Raw genomic sequence first — 25,219 nt, forward strand, 5'->3', positions numbered from 1 at the left:
AATGTGACGGGGGGCACCAACTCGGCAAAGACCAAGACGTGCAGTGTGTGTTTGGGAAAAATTGGACGTGCAAGGCATCCACAAATTGTCCCCTCAACCACGCCCCCCACCATCAAAAATAAGATTCTTGTTCTTGCTAATTTTCCTATGGATTAGATCTCCTTTAATGTGGTGTTTCAACTGAATGTGCACGAAACAGGGGCCCTTAAAGAAATCATAAACAATGCACCCACTGCTCCTCTGGGCTTTTTTATGGGCTTCCAGGAGCTCCCGTTGGAGCTGAGCATATTTTATTTATTTAACAAAATACCCGAGACAGCGGTTGAACACACACACACACACACACACACATACACACACACACACACACACACACACACACACACGAGTGGTCATGGTCGAATTGTTTTTTAGTAACTTTTTAATTCGGATTTAAAACAAAATAAAAATATGACAAAGAGTGATGGATGGTGAAAATAAAATGAAAACACGTGCAACTGTTAATAAGCAATAAATAGGCAGGATTATTGATGTCAGCACCAGTATAAAAGACCTGCGAAACCAACTGTAAAATTCACACATTTTTTTTGTTTTGTTGTGTTTTATATATGTGTGTATATTTTGTGAGACTGCAGCGCGTTACCTGTCAATTTGAGAAGTTTGGACACGAAACCTGAATCCAAAGCCACGTTTCGGCTGCTGACCACCAAGTTCATAAATCAGTTTCAACAGAGCAGCACGTGCAACAGGCCCATAACATGTAAAGCCTTCCCTCTCTAACACGATGGAAATCAATTACAGGCTAACACATGTTCATCAGTGGGGCAAATGTGGTGTTGATTTACATGTCTGAAGTTTGGCCTTTTTTGTTTTTTTTCAGGGGAAACTTTTTTAAGGGATTGCTGATTCGCAGATTCGACGCCATGCTATCACAGATCGATCGGAAAGGTGTCTGGATTGAGACGTATCAATGACAGATGCGCGTCCTGCTGTCAGGAGGGACTGTTGGAGTGGCGTGATCCGTCATACTGAACCTGGATACAGACGAACGCGAGTCTGACAGGCTCAATTATAACGAGAATTAAATAATAGTCAGCTGACGCGTGTGGAGGTTAAAAAAAAAAAAAAACTAAAACAAATATAATTAATTAATTAATTATAAAAACATACATGACACCTTTCATACAGGTCATGACATTCACTGGAACAACACGGTGGGTCACTGTTGACTTAGCTGATTGTTGCTGTTAATGCATTTAAGGCAGGACGAATTATTTTAATGGGGATTTTTTTAATGTTTTTATTTTTTTTTAATGAACGATTTATGAAAAATATCCGAACATATAAGACACTTTATTTTATTTGCTTTTCCTGACTTCACTATAAAAAGGATTTGGATGCCAGCCTTAAACTCCCTCCCAAAAAAAAAACCCCCTAACCCTGCTGTAAAAATGGACATGCAGTAAGACTGTCAACATTCAAGGAGAAATGAATCCTGTTTATTTGATAAGTGAGTAACATGTGCAGTGGGGAGAATAGGGTTAAAATACACAGCACCTGGAAAAGAGCACCAGCAAGCCGGATGCAAAGCTAGGAGTCTGGTGTTTATATCTTACTGATTATTTTCTGTTTGTATTATTTCTACAATTTTCTGTTAAAAATGTTTTGGGTTTGTTGTTGTTTTTTGGCAAAGCCATTGCAGAGGTGCGCCTTTTTCTTTCTTTCTTTTTTTTTTAAATTTATTTATTTTCCTGGCAGATCATGTTGTGTCATATTTTCCAATGTTTTTTTATGGTTAACACAAAACAATCACTTTTAATTATTTATTTTTTATTCATTATCATTATTTATTTATTCATTTATTTTGTACAAATCTATACTATGCTCACATCTCATACACTACTCACATCCATCCACCCACCAGCAGCGTGCTTTTTTTTTTTTTTTTTTTTTTTTCAATGGCGACATCAACATCAAATAGTAACACAACTCGGACAAACCGCGCCGAACATAAAAAAAAAAAAAAAGAAAAAAACACGGCCGCGCTCATCGAGTGAACAGAAAACACATTTCGGTCATCCACATGCGCCGGCACCGGTAAACAGAAAAAGCCACACAAACAGATCCGCTGGTAACTTTGTGAGTACAACTTTTTGGAGTCAACAGCGATAAAGAGAGTGAGGGGGCGGAACCCTGCTGAGCCCCTGCGCTGAACGACAGCCAATCGCTTCGTTCTCCTAACTGCCAGTCACCGAAATCCGTCCAATACCCGCAGTGCCATTTCTAAACTGTATTCCCCACTGTGTCCTCCAACTGTTGTATGTTCTGCCAATCGCTTGAGGACAGAGTGGGAAAAGGAGCAAGCAGAGTTAGAAGCCGGACAAAAGAACTTATAGACCCCTTATATACATATTTTCCTAATGTTTTAGAGAGCGGTGTGTGGTGGAAAAACAATTGCGGTGAGTGCGGATGGACTTGTCAGTGTAGTTATGGAACCCCCTTTAAGCAAGAGGAATCCGGCGATAAGATTAGCGGATTTGGCAGCGACTCAACCCCTTCCTCATCAGAATATGACAGGCTTCCCGGGGCTAGGGGGGCATCACCCTCTCTCCCACCATGCCCACCTCCACCCTGGGGAGCTGGGCAACGACCCCGGAGTGGCACTCACTCCATTTGGACCAGAGCACATGGCACAGACAAATGCTCTCAAACTTAGCCCATCTCAGCACATTCAGAGCCATCCCGAAGCCCAGACCGCGGCATCTTTCACTTCTGCTCAGACCACAGTTGGTTTCCCCGTGGCTCACCCCCACTCAGGCTACTCAAGCAGCAGGGACTTCATCCTCAGGAGAGAACTCTCAGCCTCTGCTATGCATGCACTTGGCGACCAGCATAGTTCCGCCTCCTCCCCTCATCACCATGGCATGTTCATCTCCCCAACAGGTGCTTATGGGCACACGGAAAGTGGGGCCCATTCACTTTTCACTGGACTTCACGACCAGGCGTCCCCAGGTGCCCACCACCATGCCCTCAACGGGCAGATGCGCCTGGGTATACCGGGGGACATCTACGGCAGGCCAGAGCACTTCGGGCACAGGCCAGAGCACTATGGACCCTCTTCTCTCCACAGCTACAACTCCATGAACCTCAATGTGAACATCGCTTCTGCTCCTCACGGAGCGGCGGGGGCGTTTTTAAGATACATGCGGCAGCCCATCAAGCAAGAGCTCATCTGCAAGTGGATTGACCAGGAGCAAAACCAGAAAAAGCCCTGCTCGAAAACTTACAGCACCATGCACGAGCTGGTCAACCACGTCACGGTGGAGCACGTCGGGGGACCGGAGCAGAGCAACCACGTCTGTTTTTGGGAGGAATGTCCGCGGGAAGGAAAGGCTTTCAAAGCGAAGTACAAACTGATAAACCACATCCGAGTTCATACGGGAGAGAAGCCCTTCCCGTGTCCCTTCCCGGGCTGTGGGAAAGTGTTCGCGCGATCGGAGAATTTAAAGATTCACAAGAGGACTCACACAGGTCAGTGCGCCTAATTGTGTCAAGCATGCATACCGCAGTGTGAAAAATATTGACCTCGTCTTGCTTGCTCGCATTCTTAAAAAAAAAGAAAGAAAGAAAGAAAGCGGACGGGCAGAGCGAGCGCGCGTAATTGCGCACAGAAGCGAGCAAAAATAAGTTGTTTTCTCGGTGACGCAATTCGCACGCAGAGAGTGTTTCGTTCCCTCTCTTAAACATACACTTTTTTTTCGACTCGCTGAGACGCATGCAGTAGGCGTGAGAGGATTAGGGTATATCATTTGGAAACCCAAAAAAAAAAAACGTGCTTACGTACATGCAGGACAGCGCTGGAACACGCGTAAATGTAATTATCCTCCGTCGTAGGACGTTTACGCAAAAAAAAAAAAAGAAGGCTCGGTTTATGTATCCACGAGCCCGTGCACATGGCTCACATGTGTCAGGGTTATTGGTTTTTACACGTCGGTTTACTGCGTGTGCTCGGCTGTGAGCTCTGCCTGGAGAGAAATCAGATCTGTCCGGATGTACTGTCCAACCATAACAACGCCGTGATGACATAGGGTTGTGCTCAGAGTCCAGGAGCCTCAGCGGGAGAACTTCTCACAAATCTCCCGAGCGTTCTGTCGAGATCTGCTGTCGGTGTTATTACACTGATTGAGACTCGTGTTTTGGCCGAGATAAAGCTCGAGTTTGGCTCTCTGCCACCAACCTGGATAGGCCCCTACACCTTATAGAGTGATGTAAAATCCCCCAGGGGAAAAAATATGTCCTCCAGCAAATAAATAAATAAATAAACAAACAAATAGCAGTCATCCGAGTGGCAGCTTGTTGCTGTCCTTGTTTTTAGCTGAAAACACGCAATGCGCCTAAATTAAGTATACATGTGCACAGGCTTTGATTTAGAAAACCAAAATGCATGCTATACATGTAAGTGTGACAGCGTGTGTGTGTGTGTGTGTGTGTGTGTGTGTGTGTGTGTGTGTGTGTGTGTGTGTGTGTGTGTGTGTGTGTGTGTGTGTGACAGAGAGAGAGAGAGAGAGAGAGAGAGAGAGAGATGAGTTATAACCACAGTCCACCACGGTACATACACGACTCCTGGTGGTCTCTTGAGTGCCCCCCTCACATACACACATACATGTAACCAGAAGGCCTAAAGGCATGTTACACGTGTTCACACAGGGACAGGAAAAAGAAATGCTTTTGGACAAGTGGGTGTGGAGTGGTGGCTGCTCTGGTGGATGTTCAGTGGAGGGGGTGACAACGAGGGAAATGAGAGAATTGTCTTTATTTAAGGTGGTGTGGTGATTTTTTATTTTTACTTCTAGTTCTGTGTGTGTGTGTGTGTGTGTGTGCGCGCGCGCGCGCGCGTGCGTGCGTACTGTGCTGTTCTGCCGCTTGACACTGACCGCATCTGTCTCCCATTTGCTCAAAAGGAGAGAAGCCTTTCAAGTGCGAGTTCGACGGCTGCGACCGGAAATTCGCCAACAGCAGCGACCGGAAGAAGCACTCCCACGTGCACACCAGCGACAAGCCTTACTACTGCAAGGTGCGCGGCTGCGACAAGTCCTACACGCACCCGAGCTCGCTGCGGAAGCACATGAAGGTGCACTGCAAGTCCCCGCCGCCCCCGTCCACCAACGTCACCTACATATCCTCCACGAACCCCCTCGGGGACCCTCTGTCGCCCGGCTCCGAGCCGCACAGGAACCGCTCGGCGAACCTCTCCCCTCAGGTCACGAACCTCAACGAGTGGTACGTGTGCCAGGGGAGCGGAGGGCCCAACCACCTGCACACCCCCTCCAGCGACGTGCCGACGTCGGACTCGGACGACGAGGACTCTTTCAGAAACTCAGACCCGAGGACAATGCTCTGATGGCCCCCGTCGACAACCCACGTCGACTGGCAGACTTGTCATCCACTCCACCCGGCGAGAGTGTTGTGTTATGAGACCCACGATGGGATGTCGACCAGTTACTGTCACTGTAGTTGTCGCTAAAAGACCTGAGCTAAAGCGCAGGTGATCCACTGGCACACTGGAGGCGAGGCAGGCCCGAGAGCAGCGTTCTCTCCCAGGTGACCCCTGACCTTTTCAAAATAAAACACTCAACACTGACATCACGACTGAAGTTAAAAGTTAGAAGGAAAAAAAAAAAAACCTACCAGTTTTTTTTCTAATAAAAAAGTGAGGCATTTTATGAATAGAACTTTTTCAATTTTTTTTTTCATTTTCTTTTTCTTTTCTTTTTTTTTTTACGAAAGCAATATGCAGGCTTTAATTAACTGCATGACTTGAGACTCAACTGGTGTGTTGAAATGACATCTTACACCTGACCTCCCATCATCCCCTTTGCAGTTTAATAACTCGCCTGCCATCAGTCACTGTCATATCTCAGACTTTTCGAGGAAAAACACAAAAGCTAAGCCCTCCTACTGCTCCTGATGGCAACACACGTTACCGGACAGAACCTAGCAGACGAGTCTCTCTTTTGTTGTGTGTATTATTTCATCTGATTTTAGAGATGTGGTACAAACTTTGATAAACCAAGTGAGGACGCACACACACACAAAAAAAAATAAGAAAAAATAAAAGAAGAAGAAATGTGGAGGCAAACACGTGAGGGTCTTAAGGGTTCTCATTTACCTTTCCAGATTTATACAATACATGTGTTTGGATGGAATTTTGTAATATTTAAGAACTATTTAAGACTATATTTTATGCAAAATACACAAGTGTTATGCTCGTTAAAGAGTACGAGTCAGTCCCTTGAGACCCTAAATGTCTACACTGACAGGCTTTGGCCCTGTAGGATTTGTATATATGTAATTGTACTGATACTTGTGAATGTTGTGTAGTTTTAATTAAGAAGAAAGAAAAAAAAAAAAGAAAAAATGTCGTTTTGTACATTGTAATTTATTTGCTGGTATCAATGTCGTACTGGAATTTACAGGAACACCAAAGAATAATAATATCAGTTTTGGTGATGCATAGTACCCTGCTGATGTTTTTTTGTTTGTTTGTTTTTTTAAGTTTTTTTTTTTCTTTTGGTTGCATTTTTTGGTTCACTTTTTTTTTCCAGTTTTTTAATTGTGGTCTGTAAAAGAAGAAAAAAACATTGACTTGAATAAGCTGTGTAATGTGAAAAGTCCCTTTCTCGCATGCCTTTTTTGTAGTGATCTGTCTTTTCTCTTTGAGGTGCATGGTGCCGTTGGACATGGTGGATTAAAAAAAAAAAAAAAGAAAGAAAAAAAAACAAGAGACATGAATCAGGTATGATTGTGCAGACCCTTGATGTTAAAAAAAAACAAACATTTACAATATAAATTTCATGCTAAAAAAACACTTAATAAAAAAACAGGACAGTTAATAATTAACAAGTGTCTAATTATTATGACCTATGAGTGAATATGGGATATTGGAGGATCCAGCTTGACCTTTGCTGTTTGTGAGACTGCTGCCTTTTTAGTAAAATCATTTTAAGGAGGCTGCGCAGTGATGTCAAACTTCACGTGAAACGCAGCCAAAGCGCTTCAAATGGAGCCATCCCTGTTCACTTCCCCCTCTGACACTTCTATAAAATCTCGGGAGCAGGCCCGACGGGCCAGAGGAGGCTGGTATAGACTAATCACTGAGCTAATGGGAAAACTTATAGCCCCCTGATGGCGCTTACCTCTGAAAGGCGCGCACACAGGCACAAAGCAGCCGAGGCATGAATCATTCATGGGAAAAATAAAAGATAAAAAGATATCTGACAATAAGCAATGCCTTGTATAGAGTGTATGAAACAAGTTCCCCCTCTTATTTCCTCCATTAAAACGCACAATCTCACTTTCAAAGAGTTGCCTGTCCAGTTTGTATAGAATTAAAACGGACCAACGCGAGTCCTGCGCCGCTTCAAAGGCTGCAGCTTCTGAGAGGAAGGCTGGCCGCTTTGACAGTCTTCATGGTGCGTTAGGATTTCTATGGCAATTGGGTTAGTGAGACGCTCGCATCTGAATGTGTCTGCTTGGAAAAAAAAAAAACAACAAAAAAAAACACTAACTGCCACTAAATGAACTCTAATCAAAGCTCAGGATGCACCTCTGTCCAACAGACAAGACATGAACTCCACTACACAGTGGGCAGGTAGAGGACGCGCACCTGCCCGGTGAGAATATGACACATTCAGAGGATAAGAAGAACACATAACTAACTAGCTAACACAAATTAAAATCTTATTAAACACACACACACACACACACACACACACACACACACACACACACACACACACGTCTTGAATATTATTCCGAGCTTCCATGCTGCAGCAATTAAGACACTTGACTCGGGTCAGCCTGGAGGATGCTGGGACTGTGGCCATAACATGCGCGCACTTAATCAGCAGTGGAGTGCGAACCATCTCGAAATATTAAGCAGAGTTTACAGGCCGATGGGGAAACAGCCACTCCAGCAGCATCAAGGAGGCTTTCTTTCTTTTTCTTTTTCTTTTTTTTTCCCCCCAACAACTGCAGGTTTGTTCAGGTTGTGTTTAAGGGGGCTTTATCAATTTTATAGCTGTCCTCTCATTTCTACAAAAAAAAAAAAAAAAAAAGGGGGAAAGAAAAAAAAACACTTTATCTGCCGCTTTTCCATTCAAAGCAGCAGCACTTGTGGGCCTCCTCTCGTTTTGTGCGTGGACTTTCTTTCTTTCTTTCTTTCTTTTTTTTTTTTTTATAGCGACAAGGGGGCCTGAAGAGGAGCCCGCTCTTGTTAGGTCCCCGTTTGGAAACAAGCGCTCAATGAATGTTACAAAATAAACACGGTGAAAAATAACCAGAGACAGTTCCTTCGGCATTAAAAGGAGGGAGACTTAATAAAAGGAGTGAAGCAGTCACCCTTCAGTGAGAAACGCTTTGAAGTAGAACTTATTATCTGAGAAATACTTTTTGGTTGTCCTAACGACGCCGCTGAATGGGAAAGGCGCTCCTTTGTCAGCGATTTGTTCTCCTTTAGTGTGATGCCCGTGGAAATCACTTACATGGGCCACCTTAACATACTGCCTGCAAATCAGTAACTGGCAGAGTCAGACATGCAGACGCCACTTTGGAGAGGACAAAGCAAAAAGTCGCAGTGAAAACGCCGCTGCTTCTCAATTGCGCCCTTTAAAGGGGTTGAATGATAATTTCTCAGACGAGCGTAGGACCAAAACAAACGCCGTCTTGTCAGACTTTACAAGCATTATCCATCTCCTGAATGCTGCGGGCACAATGCGCACACACACACACACAAAAAATGCGCTTGTGAAGTGATCATTTTGGTCACAAAAGTTAAGAGGCTCAGTTTAAGGAAAAAAAAAGAAGAAGAACAAGAACAAGAAGAAGAAAGAAAGAAAATGCAGGTCATTTGATCCGCGCACCTGCGCCTGGCGCGGGAGCGTCACCTTGACGGCAAGTCAGAGGAAAAGTGTTCAGTCCATGGAGGAGGAAAGAATGAATAATAAAAGGAGAAGAAACATTTGGTTGCGTTATCATTTTATTTTTTGTGGACAGGAAAGCAGGTGTGAGGATAACACTCCTCCTCCACCTCCACCTCCACCTCCACCCAGAAATGAAATGCAGCAGAACAGCAGCACCTTGTGACAGCTTTGGCCCGTTTTCACTCAAAAAAAAAAAAAAAAAAAAATGGAATCACACTCCTCTTGTTCCTAAATATGACAAGTGAATGATGAGAGCCGGGGGCCGCCTGGGAGGCAGAGAGAAAAGAGACAGCGTGGGTGACGGGAGAGGAGCAGAGCCGGACATTTAGTGAAGTTTTAGCCCAACATGACGAGCGGCGTGCTCAGAATCTGCCCCTTTCATTTTGATGTTGCCTGACGTGAGGAATTATGATTTTTTTTTTTTTTAATGCAGCTTTTCACCTCAAACTCTAAATGCACCTATTCAAACCCTATGAAAGGCAGGTTTAATATCAAACTTTTGCTGTAAAGTTAATACATGTTTCCGCAGGATTATTGTAAACTACAGATACACAGTAGTGTCCGAGCGTAAAGTTTGCTCCCAGTGCGCTCAGACTCTCCCTCTCTCTCTCTCTTTCTTTCTTTTTTTGAAACACAGCTTTTAACGGCCACATATTTCCTCTCCAGGCATTCTGCCAACTTTTTTGTTCCTCCCTGCCCGCTCCCTACCTGCCTACTGTCTTAAGTTTCACGATCAAGTCAGAAAACAAACGCGGTCCAGTCGCTCGCTCTCTCGAGACTCTCAGCTCCGACACTGCCTTCGGTGCTGATTTTCTTCTTCTTCTTCTTCTTTCTTTTCTTCCAACAGAAGCGAGCGCACAAACTCCTGAAGCTTTTTTCTTTTTCCCCACCCCCTGCTCTGCGAACACTCAATTTACAGTAGTCTGTAAAGGAGACAGCTCGACAGAGAGACTCAGAACTTTTTTTTTTTTCAATTCATTTATTTTTCTTCCTGATTTTTGAGTTTGGACTCATTTCCTCCTGATTCATGGTAGATGGAAGCTGAAAGAGGGGTGTGTGTGTGTGTGTGTGTGTGTGTGTGTGTGTGTGTGTGTGTGTGTGTGTGTGTGTGTGTGTGTGTGTGTGTGTGTGTGCGTGCATGTGCGTGTGCGTGTGTGTGGTGGGGGGCGAACTCAAGATTCTTTGTCCGGCTTTGACACTCTGACTGTCGGACGTGTGCAGGAGGGAATGTCGCTCCTCTCCAAGCCCGACTTCAGCAGCTGTGGTTTCACCTATAGCCCCGGTGTCTCTCCCCAAGGAGCGCGAGAGTTAAACATCTGACAGTGTGCGCGCCGGGGGGTCACTCAACTGACCTGTACTTGGTTTTTAGTTTCATAGGAACTTCATTAAATCAATTCCCAGTGAGCACTTCATGATATTTGTACTTTTTTTTTTCCTGATGACAAAACTGTATTTTTTTTTTTTTAATTTTCATTTTTCTTCTTAGTTTTGGCCTGCTCCTAAAGGTATGGTGCTGTCTTGCGGGGTTTTAAGGCGACCCTCCGATTATAATCATCATCTGCACTGAGCACTCTGTGTGCTGCGGAGGGAAATTGGTTTATTCCTGCTCTGACATTTAGACAGTGTTGTTTCAAGCTGACATTCTGTCTCAGTGGCACTGAGACAGAATGTCAGCAGTCACGACAGCTCGTCACTGTTTTTCTGTAGAAAAAAAAAGAAAGAAAGAAAGAAATTATTTTTTTTAAAAAGTTTCCCTTCTTATATTTTACCACATTTCATTGCTGAACACATTAGTCAAAGCATAACTGACATTTGTTTCTCCAAAAGAACATCTTCCAAAAACATTTGGACCCATTAACCTTCTCTGGACTTTTAAAAATGTATTTATTTGCTCTAATAAAAAAAAAAAAAAGCACCCCCCCCCAAAAAAAGAAAAACATTAAAAAAAAGAGAGAAACAAAAAAGAGATGTGCACAAAAATCCAGAAAGAACAGAAAATACCTTTATAATCAGCAATGAATTAAACAATTTTTAATTTTTTAGGCAGTAACAGGTGCAACAACACAGGCCTCTGCATGTCTGTGTGTTTGCAGTTGCACCGAGAATAAATATTTATTTCAAAAAGTGATGTGATTTTTAATTGCTCAAATAAATGGAAAGCAATATTTCATGTACCACCCTGAATTATGTCAAAAAAATGTGTGACCTTCAGATAATTATGTAATTATGGGTCATATTTATAACAGAAGCATTTTGCCCTGAAACGATCCTGACGAGCTGCCGGCCTGTGTCAGCCATAATTCTAACGCTGGACCTAAAATCTTTCCTCGACTGATTTCCTGTTGTCACGTGTATCCCGGCTGCTACTGCAGAAAGGAGCATGATACATCACTCAGAAAACCTGACATAATATCTGGTGGCTCAGTAACATCTGTGGGGGTAGAGACTTGGTGCCGGTCCAAAAGCCCCATCCCAGGACTGGGAGCCACTCCAAGGCAGTAGGTGAGGAGAGCAAGGTCGTCCACGGACAACCACATGAGCCGGGCCCTGCTACCTGGCCCTCATATAGCCCACCGGCCAGAAAGTAGAAGCTAAAGTGCAGATAAGCGTGAGCATGCTGCCCAAGTAGTCTCTGACTGAATGACAGGGCTTTCCTAAAAGCCTCTAAATGCAGGATGTAGGCTTCAGCGTACTTGGAAACTCGGGCCAATGAGGGTGGAGGGAGTAGGGACTGTATTCCCTGTCAAAGTGAAGCAGATGGACTTTTTAATGGAGGATATCTTTTGATTTGTGCCCAGGGAGGATACTGCTTAGTGACTTTAGACTGAACTAAAAGACACCACATCATCGCTGGCACATCCTGTATGGATCTGACTCTGCGTCATGTATTTTAAAATGAGCGTTCTATATTGATAAGAGCTGGGGTTTTTTGGGGGTTTTTTATGAGCACCGCAAGCACTGTTTTGTTTTTTCTTTTTTTTTTTCCGAATGAACACATATTGCACTCCCAGGCTGCGGTGCTAACCCCAAACCCTTACATTTCATAATACCTTCTACTCCTCACAGTTCACAAACTGACCTGGGATTAAAAAAAAAAAAAAAAGCAGGTTGAGGCCTCTGCTGATTTCTTCACACATCATGGATTACTTTCACCACCACATAGATAATAAAAAAAATGTCCATCCATGTATCTCCCTTCCGATTTCAACTTAACATATCTTAAAAACCTATCTATGATTGATCAAAAATGATTTCAAAAGCATAGTGCCAGTCCACCGTTTTAATCCACCCCCGCTCCTCTGGCTTCCCTTTCTTACCATCTCTTTCCCCATTGTGGGCAAAGATTGGTATCAGCGCCAGATTTGTGCAGAACTATCACGCCTGCAACATCAGAGGGCCGGCCCTGAATGCATCTGGTTTTATTGTGGAAAAGGTCAGCATTTAGAGAGGGGGAAATCATCCTATCACAGCTGGGGAGAGGGGAGTGGGGGTGAGTGAAAGGGGAAGAGTCCAGGTAAGGAGAGAGGAACTCAAGATTCGTTGCAGGTAATCGGAAAGGACAAGCACTCGTCCAGCCCAGCAGCGGATCAGCTGCTAGTCTTCCTGCTCGCGCACACAAAGAATGAATAATCTGAAGCTCTTTGCATAGTTGGACAGCTGTGAGTTCATCTCGGGCAAGACTGGTGAAGTTACCAATCATCCTCAGCTTCCAGTCTCCCCGTAGGAGCTCTAATCCAATGTGATAAGCCAGTGCACTAGCAGTAAAGTATCCAGTGTGGAGGCACCACTGCCTCCTCAACCATGCCGAGCCAAGACCTCCCTCTGACTTGGTGGAGGTGCCTGCATGGATCCCAAACATCACAAGCCCCCACACCCATTCTCTTTAACAACACCCAGGTTTGGAAATGACAGATATGGCTCTGGACGGGCAGGAGAAAATGTGGTGTCTTGATGTTTCCAACTGACCAGGGATAAGCCAGAACGGATATATGGCTGGATAGGCAATGAGATTGAGATATGGGGGTCTCCATCTGACCGAAGGCTTCAAAAGAGATGTGGTGTTGGTCCGCCGAGGGCCCCGATGAGGCTTAAGACATAAATGATTGAATACCAAGATGACCTATGGTATTAATGGTGTCCAGGAAGCAGCTCACCATCCACTTTGTTCCCCCCATCATTTAACTCACTTTGTCCTGAAGGAAACCTGCTCAGGCCCAAATTGGTGCCAGGCCTGGTTGGGATATCAATGGCATGATAGGAGACTATAGAGCATGTCGGATTTTTGATGTATCTCGATACGGCATGAGTTTTGTCTTCATCTAATTTTCCAATTCTTGGTCCAATTTGTACAAATGATGATTTTTAAGTCTCTTTCCCAACTTATGAAATGTTGTTGCTTTGGGTCCATGACCTCAAAAACCCAAAGGGGCGTTGTTTGACGAGTTCGGAAAGAGACTTCATCTCCCACACGAATTGAACCTTTAAAGGCTGCATTAGAGTAAACTGATGTAATTTTCTGAACTTACCTTACGGTCTTACCTTTACTATTAGCCGTCTTCACCCACTTAGTCGTTAGATCCACACTACTGATCATTATTGATCAAAAATGGTAATATTTTGTAACAGAACCAGCAGTCATCCGCACAGTACTGTTGTTGATACTGAGGTATTTGTTTAAAAATGATTGTGATAATTGATTTGACAACCAGTTTTGGGAGATAAAATATCTAGGTATATATCAAGTATCGTGATACAGCCTAAAAATATCAGATTATCATTTCAAGGCTGTACTGCCCGGCCCTGAGGTTCTGTTTGAGGAACAGAAACATGTTGAATCAAAGAAATCAACAACCCTCCAGTTCCACCCGAGGACATCAGCAGCTTCCTTATTAAGCCGGGCTCTTTTTCTACTCGCTGCGAAGATACTGATGACAGCCATAATGTGTCTGCCTGTCCCACAGGACACTTAGCTCTGGACTGTCCCAATCACAAGACTAATTGTATAATTAGGCCAGCTCCGTTGGGGATGGGGCACCTTTTGGCCCTTCGCAGACACTTGCCATGGTAAATGACAGTATATCTCACAAACTATCAAAGCTTATCCATCTTAGTGACACTAAACCTTGAGAGATGGCGGTATTTTATTAGCATGACTGATAGTTGGGCGGGAATCTAAAAAAACATGGGATGAAACCCTCAAGAGGGCACTTAATGTGTGGTGGTTATAAATGTCCAGTGTTTACATTCTCCGCCGTTTTTTTTTTTTTTTTTTTAGAAGCATTACTTGTTTTGTTTAAGTCTATCCTCATGTTTCATTGCAGATGTGTGAATATAAACTGTTTTCTTCCAGCCATCCGAACATGGATTCATCAGTTCAGTGGGAGGAGTGGTGCTTTTCCATCGCCACTGCACTGGTCCTGAGGAGAAACACGAGGGCCCCTCCCCTGCACCGACGCGGAGAGTCCTTATTTCCCTACTGCAGCCCCTCCTTAGATTTTCAGCATCACCATGCACATCATTATCGTTGTCAAAAGTTGTGCGCGGAGTATGAACTCTCGGTGATTTAAGGGGGGGGGGGGGCGCGAGCGGGGTGGCAGGCAGGCGCTGCCCCGGGGGGAGCCGGGAGGGAGGAGGGGGTGACGCGCAGGTGTCGGTGCCTCAGTTCTGACCGGCCGTGGCGAGGTTAGGACACCTCTCCATCCAGGAGGGCCCCATAGGCGCCCTCATTACGCGGGCCCCCGTAGCACGGAGCGGCGTGCGCATGGAGCGGAGAGGCGCGACTCCTTACGCTCAAAGTCTACCTCTCCCACCTGGCCTCTGTCTGTCTGTCACAGCTCCTATAGGGAGGACTCCCAATAGGAATTATAATAAGCATAATAACAGCCGCGTGGATGCAGGGAGACCGGACGGCTTCTGTTAATGGCGAGTTATTAGTGCCGGTTAGAGATGTCACACAAACCGAGAGCGATGAACTGAGTCATCGCTTTAAAAGTTGGATGTCGTTGCGCTAATCCTGCTCTCGGTCCGTTTCTCGAAGTTTAATAAAATAAAAAAACAAAAGAAAGAAAGATCGAACTGCTCCTCTCTGAAACCTTCGGTCATTTCCGCGGATGCGCGCTTCATATTTCTCGACGCCCGGCTGCCTGGGAAGTCCTCGTATGTTAAACGAATGAAGTTTCTCCAAACTTCCCCGCTGCACACTGTGACCGAGATCCAAAGGGCAAGTGGTGCTTCATTAACCGTATCCCCATTTACTTTAGATCCCCCCTGAGTCTCAGAGAGAGCGGATTAATGTCAATTACCTGTCATTTTGCAACACCTACAATATGTTACGTCGGCGCGGACTCAGCGGAAACACAGACACACACACACACGCACACGCACTCTGTGATTTTGTTTGCTATAGTTTTAATGATAGCAGAGAAACATCACGTTTTAATTTTGTTCCATTTGAACAAATTCACATTTCTCTCCGTTGTTTACCGGGATGCAGTCTGAATTTGGAACCGGAGCGTGGAGGCTGATTACAAACTGAGCTTTATCTGTCACTCTTTTTTTTTTTTTTTTTTTTTTTTTTTTTAGAACAGGCGCGGGCCTAATCTGCTTAAAACAAACGACCAATTAGGCGCCAAAAATAGTGTAATTGTTTCCTAAATCCCAATTAGCGGGCTGCTTGGATTACAACAACTTTTAACTATTTAACAAGCTAATGAATACAGATTAGTTAGTGATTATTTATTGTGTGTGTGTGTGTGTTTTTTTTCTTTTCTTTTCTTTTTCAATAAAAGCAGATTCGAACTAATAACTGTCACCAGCTCAGCCCGGACGTGATCTCCCCCCTGTATAATGTCCCGCCATGCATGAAGACCGCACTAAACAAGAAGCCAGAGCACCGGACAAAGAAAACACCATCAAGCTCGAGGACCAATGAGGGGTTTCTTTCACTTTTCAATCACTCCTAGTCGTGGCCGGGATTAAGAGAGGGCTCTTGACTCTCTCTTTCACACAAAACCAAGAGTGCTTGTCAGCAACTTGAAGGGAGAAAAAGGGGAGAGAATAATACGTGAGTCCAGGGTTATCGTGTTTAATTGGATTAGATGGTGTCATGTTGAAGTCCGGAGCATGACAAACAAGAGATAGACGGCCGGGATACACACGTCCCCTGTCCCGCCACGAGGATATTCAATCAGACAGACACAACATTAGAGATTTTTTTTTTTTTTCAGCTGTTTTATTTTAGAAAATAATTGATAAATGTCCCAAATCACCCGTGGAAAGAGCGCACGTCTTCTTGTGCCCTCCGTATATATTTAAAAAGAAGAAAAGAAAAGCAGGCTGAGGATGAGAGCTGTGGCGCTGGAGAGGTTCATATTGTCGGGATTGTGTTGCTGGCTGTGCGCTCCGCTCATCTGTGCGTCAAGCAGCGGCAGCAATAACAAGGTGCGCGCAGCTGTGCGTGCAGGTGCGCGGCCTCCACCTGCTCAACGGCACAGAGAGGGAGAAAGGAAAGGAGAGGGGGAGAGAGGGGGGGGGGGGGGGGGGAGAGAGGGAGGGGGGGTGGAGATCAAAAGCTTGGTTTTCGATTGTGAAGGGAAATAGGAAATTATCACCGGATTCAAGTCGGTGCGGTGCGGCTTTGTCCACCTTTCAAACGCGCAAAAGAGCGCCGAGAAACGGGTGATGAAGTTGAAGAGAAACGTCAGCGTGGATTTTGATGTTTGGTTTCTAAACTTTGACACAAACATGTTATTCCCCCAGGTGAGTCACAAAGCTCTGGGTGTCCCGACAAAGTCTGCCGGTGCTCAAACGCGTCATTTCCGAATCGAAACAAACAAACAGAACAAAACAAAACAAAAAAAAAGATGTTCGACGAAGAGAAGGGTCGCAGGGACGACCCTCAGGTATCAACAGCCCACCAGGTAGACCCTGCGGAACAAAGAGAGGGCAGAGCGGGATCAGACGCGCATCAGTGCGCGCACACGTCCCATATATCTGCCTGGAAAGTTGCGCAGACGAATTTTGTGAGAATTTGTTTCTGAGAACGTTTAATCACATTTTGCAACAGGAGAAAATGATGCAACCATCACTCTGCTTTTTTTTCCCTTCTCTCTTTTTCTTTTCTTGTTTACATTTTACAGCCTAATTAGCCGCTGGAGGCAGGTGTGAGATGTGATGTGTGTGCGGCCGCAGACCCGCTCGTTTTATGAGGTGCCGGGACTTTTTTTTCTTTCTTTCTTTCTTTAAACTGTCTGCGTCGGGCCGAGTAAACTTTTCTATTGGTCTGTCTTGTCTGGTGCGTTCAGGGGACAGCGAAGAACAACAAACAAACAACACCCAAAAAAAGGGGGGGGGGGAGTAATTAAACCGGGGATGTTAAAATGGAAGATTCGCGTCGGTTGGCCACGTGAGATTCATTGTGACGCAGGCCAGGTTACTGTTTGTACCCAAACTTTGTCATGAGGAAGTAAAAAAACAAAACAAACAAGTTGGAGGTGAAAATAATGAACTAAGCCGCAGTGACGTCGAAGTTGAAACTCCTGAGAGTCACTTCTGGTGACAGATGGATACTTGAAAAAAGAAAAAAAAAAAAAAGAAGGAAAGGAAACGAAAACAGAGATGCACAGACTTTTTGTCGCTCTGTAACGAGTCTCATTACCATGCCCCCCCTCCTCCTCCTCCTCCTCCTCCACCACCTCCCCGACACCCTTCCTCACTCCTGGCAACAGCAGACAAAGCGGGCGGGTTTTTAGTGGTCTCCGCCGGGGCCGCTCAGCCTTTGATCTGAGCCCGTTAAGGAGAAGGGAGTCTGGGGGGAGTCAGGCCGAGAGAGGAGGGCTGTAGAGGAAGGTAAAGTCACCTTACAAATACTTTTTTTTTTTTTTTTAAACTTCCTCTTTAAAAAAACAACTAGAATTTAACTAAGGAGAGAGAGAGAGAGAGAGAGAGAGAGAGAGAGAGAGAGAGAGAGAGAGAGAGAGCGCCTCTGAGGTTAGGATGTGTGAAGAAGTCGTTCTGTTCACAGGCTGCATATCATATCATATAATATGTGACAGGTAAACTCCAAAAAAAGAAGAAAAAAAAAAGAAAAGAAAAAAGAAAAGAAACCTAAACTCTGCAGGACGCACTGGAGGGCCTTCACATGATGGAGGCCTGGACCAGGTCTGGTGGCTTAGATTACATAGAGACGGACGGCGCCCCCGCCCATCACCTTCAGGACGGCCACTCTACCAGACACCCAACATCTATACTCTACACCTGTCTGCTGCCGTGCAGGAAATAATACATGTTTCCAAATTTGACCTGCAGCTGCATAAAATAACTCGCACCAGTATAAATAATAATAATAATAATAGTAATAATAATAATAATAATAATAATAATAGAATTAAACTGCAGATAAATGCACGTTTGTTTAGAGAATTCATTCAGCTGTACTTTGGTGGCATCAGAGGGATTTATGCCACAATATTGGAAATAAATTAAAAATAATAATCATAAAAAGTTGAACATGTGTGATGGTGGCTGCTGTCTCGCCGCTGCCTCGTCCCGCCCTCGGACTTGCCCTGTTTGACGGGGACATTCAGACAAAAGGCTCTCCCCTTCAAATGAAGTTAGTAATGGTCCACATGTGCCGGATCACTCAGGCAGCACAGACAGGCCGCGGTGAATTTCATATCATGCAAACACACTGAGGGGGAAGAAAAAAAAAGAAAAGGAAAGAGGAGGCAGGACATGCGCCTGTCAGCAGCGGAGGAAATAAAAGAGTCTCTGCGTTCAAAAAAAAGGAGAAGAAAGAAAACTGTCTGCTTTTTGTAGTTTTTTTTTTTTGGGGGGGGGGGGGGAATATCAAAGAAATGTTCCTTTAAAATTCTTTTTTTTTTCCCCAATCAGAATAAAGTGGGCTGATAATACTGGAGAAATACAAACACGTGTGGTCACGGATGCTCGCCTGGCAGTACAGTGTGCAGGGAAACAAAATCAATAAGGAGAAGGGAAAAAAGTACAAGCTTATTAACATAGCATGGTTTTAAATTAATCCGCCTTTTTTTATGGGCACGCTCGTTCCAAAAATAATTTACTCTTCCATTATATCTTTAATTAAAAAAAGAAGGTGCAATCCGTTTTTTTTTCTTGCAGCTGAATATTCCCAAATATCTTTTTTTTTTTTTTTTACAAATTCAATCCAATAATTCTTACTTAAGAGGGAAAGTAAAAGAAAAAAAAGACAATCTCGCTTTTAATTTAAAACCTTTAATTATTATTTTGTTGTGAAAGCAAAAATTGATGAGGGGAGGAGGAGGAAAAAAAGAGCGAGAGAGAAAAAAAAGGAAGAAGCATTTTGTTTTCTCCCTCAGGGCGGAGGTGTCCTGAAACATGACCAGCTGACTGACTCTGCCTCTCAGAGGATGGCCTGTTGGAAAAGCAGCTGAAATGGAAAAAAAAAGGAAGAAAGAAAAAAAAAAGACGACGACGATCCTAAAATATTGGAACAGAGTTAATGAGCTCCGACTAAATGTTTTCATTTTTTTTTCTGTTGATCAGCTGCTGTACTTTCGAGACGTCTCTCCTAATAGGTGAACCCTCCTCACACTGTGCTGCAGCCACAGTAACGAGCTATTTTTATTGCTGTAGAATAATCTTTCGCCTGCAATTACTTTGTCATATATTGTCATTAGAAGTCTATTAAAACATCAAGTCATTATTTGGGCATCCCCGGGCGGGGAATTAGAATAAAACCATCTCTGCCACACGGGTCCCATTTAGATTAATGGAAAAATATGTAAAACATTTCGTTTTAATTTTCCTCTGACGGTGTTTTGCATACATGCATTTTCTCCGCCTGCGCTGGTCCCTCATAATTTATGAAAGCAATCTCGACCAACACATTACCGGGCTATGAAATACTGCTCGCAGCCTAATTGATTCCCGTCACAATTTGGTGGGGTTATAATCGTGTTAATTGTAATTTACTCTCTCAGGGAATAGCGCGGAGATGTATTTAAATAAAAGCGCCGAGCGGACTGAGAAGATTGTATCAGTTCCACGCATAATAGAAATGTCATGTAGAATTACACAGCGCAGGCAGACAGGGATGCATTCCTCTAATCAACAGAGATGTCACTGAAATCTTTTTTTTTTTTTCTTTCTTTTTGGCTTTTTTCTCGACCTCAAATGTTGCCCGGCTGCAAAGTCGTCCAGAGCAAAGGATGTAGTCTGCTCCCAGGTTTTAATCAGAGGAGGGAGGGCAGAGAAAGTGTGTGGATGTTGGCGGAAATATGACAAAGAGCAGGGTTATTGGACAGAGCGAGGAGGGGTGTGGGGGGGGAAAAGGTAATATATGTGGCACACAAACGCTCAGGGGATTGTTTTGTTAAACATGGCCTGAATCATTTCCTGATCGTCCTCTGAAGAGTTGCCCTTTCTGCCTGGGCCCTGCGTGATGCCCCTGCGCTGCTTCCTCTGCTTAGAGATCTTCCTTCCTGTCTGTGCTGGGGGACACCTGTTGGCGCAGAGCAGCTCGGGAAGAAAAAAAAAAAAAAAGCTAAGTTGTCCCATCAGACTGGAACCTTCTTTCCCCAGCTGAAGTCACCTGGTGAGCCTCTGTTGAAGGCTGAGTGCTGGATATATTCCCAGCTGAGGACTTTGTGCAGTCCATTGTGCAGTTCGACTGTACTCAGAGTCAATGGGGACAGTCTAAGCTGTTTTATTAAACACTTACTGAGGGGGGGTGGGAGTGACATCTTAAAGCATTTCATGTTCTAGTTCAGCAAACACTGACAGCTTTCTTGAGTCTTAACATGTATTAATGTTTCTGTCTTTTCGTTTTAACACGCTGACGGAGACAACACTTTTTAACTCAAGCTGACGGAGACAGTGGGACTCTACATGTTCTAATTCATCAAGGAGAAAACACTTTTGTGCACTTTGTAGATTGCTTTATTTCTATCATGTATCGATACACACTGGTTGCTTTCTTTTAATTCAACATGCAGATGGGAACAAAACTCATTATCAAACATGAAATCAAACCAACACTGGCCAGGATGGGGCTCTAAATGCCCTGTCACATAACGAAGAAAACACCTTTTCATATATCTTAACATCTTCTGTTATCTATCTCTTTGATTTTTGAACGTGTGTTCACATAGAGACAAAACTTTGTCTAACAGGACATGAAACCAGAAGCTGAAGCTCTCGATCTCTTAGGAACCGCCTTTTATTTGTACTAAAATAAAGTTCACAAAGTCACAATAAAGTGCTCTGCGGTTTGATAACAATCAGCAGTCCCTTTTCATGACACAACAGGAAGACACACTAAACAATACATGATTTTAAGCAATCGGCGCACAAACATCTCTTTCAAGTGCCATAACCATTCAAGCGGGCCGGGTTCGAGAGTCCTCCAACGTCTGTCTTTAACATCCGCAGAGCCTCGCAAAATGGCTCTCCCCGAATAATGATGTTGATTTACTTAATGAAAGTCATACATAATGGCAGTTTTGTCCACCAACCTCCGGGTATAATGGTCAGAGCGGGTGAAAACAAACAAACAAGCTGAATGTGAGTTCCCGACAGAAAAAAAAAAAGAAAAAAAAAAAAGTGAGCCAGGGGTGAGAGAAATATGTGGCCAAATGCCAAAGAGACAGCTTACTGTTTTGGGTCTTTGGCTGGGGCGCAGGAGTGGTTTCGATCTTTTTGTCTGGCCTGGCCTGGCACAGACCACAGTCCTGCCCCAGACACAATAGCTCATACAGTATGGGAGAGAGAGGGAGAGAGCGAGGGAGAGGGAGAGAGATGAGTGGATGAGGTGGGGTAGGGGAGGTATGGTGCCTTTCATTACCATGGTCACCAATGGCACTATTAACCATTCAACACCCCCCCAATTATCCTCCCATCCACAGTCAGAGAGACAAAGCCTCGGTCCTGGTCTGCTGGAGCAACATGGCCACTAATCTGTCTCACTCCAACATCACACCCACTTCACTGTCTCTGGAAGTCAGACGTGCACAAGCGCTCCACAGAGCCCCATTGTACTTTTTATTCGTGACAGCACAACCGACGACTTTACTGAACTTGTCCAGGAGTTCCTTTTTTTTGTTGTTGCTGTTGTTTTCATTTTTTATTGACCGTTTAAAACCGCGGATCAAATCAAGTGCGTTTTTTATTTATTTATTTATTTTTGAAGACGCTGATAAAAAGAACAGGTGACGCTCACCTAGAAAACAACAGCAAGTTAATGTCTCCGCGTTAAATGAGAGATCAGGTGAAGAATACCGCCGCAGCATGCGCCTGTGTGCGGTGTTTATTTTCCGTACAGGTCATGGTGCGTCTGACGCCACACGCCTTCTCCATCAAGACCACAGGCTCACAGCTGCCACGGAGCGAGCTGCGTGTCTTTACTAAGGAGGCTGACACACACGAGGAGGAAAAAAAAAAGCCAAATCGTGAGTTTACGCACTTGCATCTGAAAGACTTTGATGTGTGTGAGTCAGGCCCTGGGCAGGGGGGCTGAGGCCTGACTGGAAGGGCTGGGGCCTAATGAATAGATCCTACAACAGTGGCTTGTTGTGTTTGTTTACCCTTTCGCCCAGCTGCCTGGACCGTGGAGATGGGGGAGCATTCATCATGACCTGGGCGAGATGGGGAGGCATGGGCACAGACACGCTATAGAGAGCGACATGATGGCGCACACACGGCAGAGTGCGTGCCAAGAAAGTGCCCACACAGGGCAATAATCCTCGACACTTCAAGAAGTCGCTGTTGTGCAGATTTCCTGCGTCTGAAAACATCTGAAGGTGGATCTGAGCCCTCACTCTCGCGACAATCAGGCGAACTGAATCAAAACATTGATTAAAAAAAGATCTAAATCTAAACCACAGTGTCCATAAAACCATTTTGTAAAAGCTTTTTTTTCCCCCAGAGTGCTGCTTTCGTCACGAAGCCTGCAACATTTCCAGTGTCCTCCGACCTCTCCTGGCAGGGTTCAGTTGCGTTGGTTCTTTCAGTTTCTTCTCACGGGTCGCGTTATTTCTCCGGCACCACGACGGAGAGCGTCAGGATGTTCTGCGCCTGCTTCACCGAGGGCATGTCAATCATGCTGCCGCGGAAGGTGAACGCGCCCTGAGGAGTTTTGACAACAGAGGAAAGAGCAGAAAGAGACACATCAGATATGCAGGGTGTATTCGCTTTTTAAATGTTCAAGGGTTTTGTTGACATATGAAGGAAGCAGATCACTGTACAGAAAATGGGGTTTTGAGACTTCATTAACATGTAATAATTTACACTAAATACAGTGATTTATTACAGCAAGCAGGGCGTTGAAGAAGAAGCTTCAACTCAGAAAAGGACATTTATGAATAATACATCTTCTGGTATGAAATACATCCTCAAAAAGATCAAGAAACCTCCAGTCAGACATATTCAGTCAATAGCTGGAGGTGAGAATTATGAAAAACAAGCACCTGTCGTGTTGTAAGACAAAGAGACTGACCCTGCTCACTGTTCAAACCCTCAGTCACTCACACACAGACAGAAACACACACACTCACACGCACACTCACGCACACGCACGCACACGCACACACACGCACACACACACACACACACACACACACACACACACACACACACACACACACACACACACTGCGGCAGCAGAGGGATGGGTAGGAGATGAATCCCTCGGGCGATGCTTAGTAGGAGCAGCCCTGGCATGGAGAGAGGTGTGGGCAGATTGTGTATTACCTCAGCAGATAGCCCACAGAGCTCAACACACAGGATCCAACCATGCACTAAATTAGGAACAATAATATTGTACACTTAATTGGCCCAACCCCCACCAGACCCCTCCCACACCCCACCTTTTTCCTGTGCTGTCTCTGAGTCACCCAGGGGTGTACAGTATGTATTCTCTGGAACTGAAGAGGTGTGTGAGAGGGTACGCCAGCGATCGGTCCGAGGCTCACAGACATTGTGTCATACTAGAGACAAATATTTGGCTATACAAAGGTTTTTTCCCCCGTTCTTAATTTGTGAAAGAATTTTCAAAGAATTTTTTTTTTTTTTGCAAAGTCAGTGAAGCTTACTCATAAACTCTTACTCTTACTTATGAATGCATAAAGAAGAATTCATTTTTCTGTTTAATAATTGAAGTAACATTTAAAGATCCCATCCACACTCATACAAAAAAGTCTCTGATGTATGTTTTGCAGAAAAATTATAATAATAAAAAATAAATAGTCCACTCTCAGCGTATTGGAACTGGAGTCTTCACATTTCCACACTGTGCTCCTGATTGTTAAAATCTGACTAGGACTTGCTTCCAAAATATTTGTGATGTCACAAATCATGCCTGTAGACCCGCCTCTTAAAAACAGTAAAAAAAAAAAAAAAAATCACTGAAAATTTAAGCTTTGAGCGATGAATGTGAAAATAGACTTTCAGTGTCAGACTCTGGGGAAAAAAAGAAGATTTTTACAGGAGGGGACAATCTGTTATGATGCATGGGCACACAAAACTGATTTCCTTGCAAATGATACGAGCATCTTTCAGGTGATCCATTTTGACATAAAACTCCCTTTTTGTACAAACTTCTGTCCCCATCAATTTTCTCAGAAAAGTGCAATTATGATTTGCAATTCTAGACCGAAACACTAACATGAAAGTCAGATTAAAATATTTTTTAAAGCTCTTTTGGCAAAGGATGCTGGCGTTACCTTTCCCTCCTTTTGGTGATGGTCAAACGCAGCGATGAGCTCTTTGGCCCACTGTATCCTCTCCGGACTGGGGGAGAACTCCTCCTGCACAGCCTGGATTTGCCCCGGGTGGATAACCTGCTTACCTACACAGAGACAAGGGAGCGAAACACACACAGAGAGAGAAAGTGAAATATGCTAATGACAACAGCAGGCTATCTGTGGCTTCTTGTAAAAATTAAAGACACAAGCCATTTGTTCCAGAAAAGAAGAAAAAAAAATAAAACAATATTGTCACTTGTTGCCACAGAGCTATCAATAACACGGTTTGTGCCAATTACCCTCCCTGATTATCAGAACAAAAATATATTTTTCTATGAGCAAACAGCTTTACAGAACTGGATAGTAAGAGTGAAGAAGTCTGAGAGAATTGGGAGGGATTCATCTGGTCCTGTGGGAGAGGAGCAACATCACAGAGAGGCAACGAGACACGAGAAACTAGACTAAATTGTGTGTGTGTGTGTGTGTGTGTGTGTGTGTGTG

At 44.3% G+C, this 25,219-nt stretch overlaps 2 protein-coding genes across 2 annotated transcripts in view; one reads left to right on the forward strand and one right to left on the reverse strand.

Moving 5' to 3' along the window:
• The first annotated feature begins 2,338 nt into the window (after positions 1-2,338).
• zic5 (zic family member 5 (odd-paired homolog, Drosophila)) lies at positions 2,339-6,903 on the forward strand. The gene is made up of 2 exons (XM_037108643.1): positions 2,339-3,531; positions 4,962-6,903. Exons 1-2 carry the CDS (start codon positions 2,490-2,492, stop codon positions 5,399-5,401), a joined length of 1,482 nt encoding a protein of 493 aa, XP_036964538.1. The 5' UTR covers positions 2,339-2,489; the 3' UTR covers positions 5,402-6,903.
• A 13,992-nt stretch (positions 6,904-20,895) lies between these two features.
• clybl (citrate lyase beta like) overlaps positions 20,896-25,219 on the reverse strand; it is a 63,249-nt gene continuing 58,925 nt past the window's right edge. Inside the window, exons 7-8 of the mRNA XM_037110220.1 lie at positions 24,698-24,822; positions 20,896-23,102 (exon numbers count right to left, since the gene is read on the reverse strand). Of these exons, the coding sequence (XP_036966115.1) occupies positions 23,007-23,102; positions 24,698-24,822 (221 nt within the window). The 3' untranslated portion in view covers positions 20,896-23,006. The remainder of the gene's footprint in view (positions 23,103-24,697; positions 24,823-25,219) is intronic.

Source organism: Acanthopagrus latus, chromosome 9 (assembly GCF_904848185.1).
Source record: "Acanthopagrus latus isolate v.2019 chromosome 9, fAcaLat1.1, whole genome shotgun sequence".
Classification (NCBI taxonomy): Eukaryota; Metazoa; Chordata; class Actinopteri; order Spariformes; family Sparidae; genus Acanthopagrus; species Acanthopagrus latus.

What these genes read in the sequence shown, in the direction of transcription:
- zic5 (XM_037108643.1), top strand. Translation starts at nt 2,490, where the DNA reads ATGGAACCCCCTTTAAGCAAGAGGAATCCGGCGATAAGATTAGCGGAT. An exon ending in TCACAAGAGGACTCACACAG is followed by an intron (nt 3,532 to 4,961) that starts GTCAGTGCGCCT and finishes TTTGCTCAAAAG; the next exon opens with GAGAGAAGCCTTTCAAGTGC.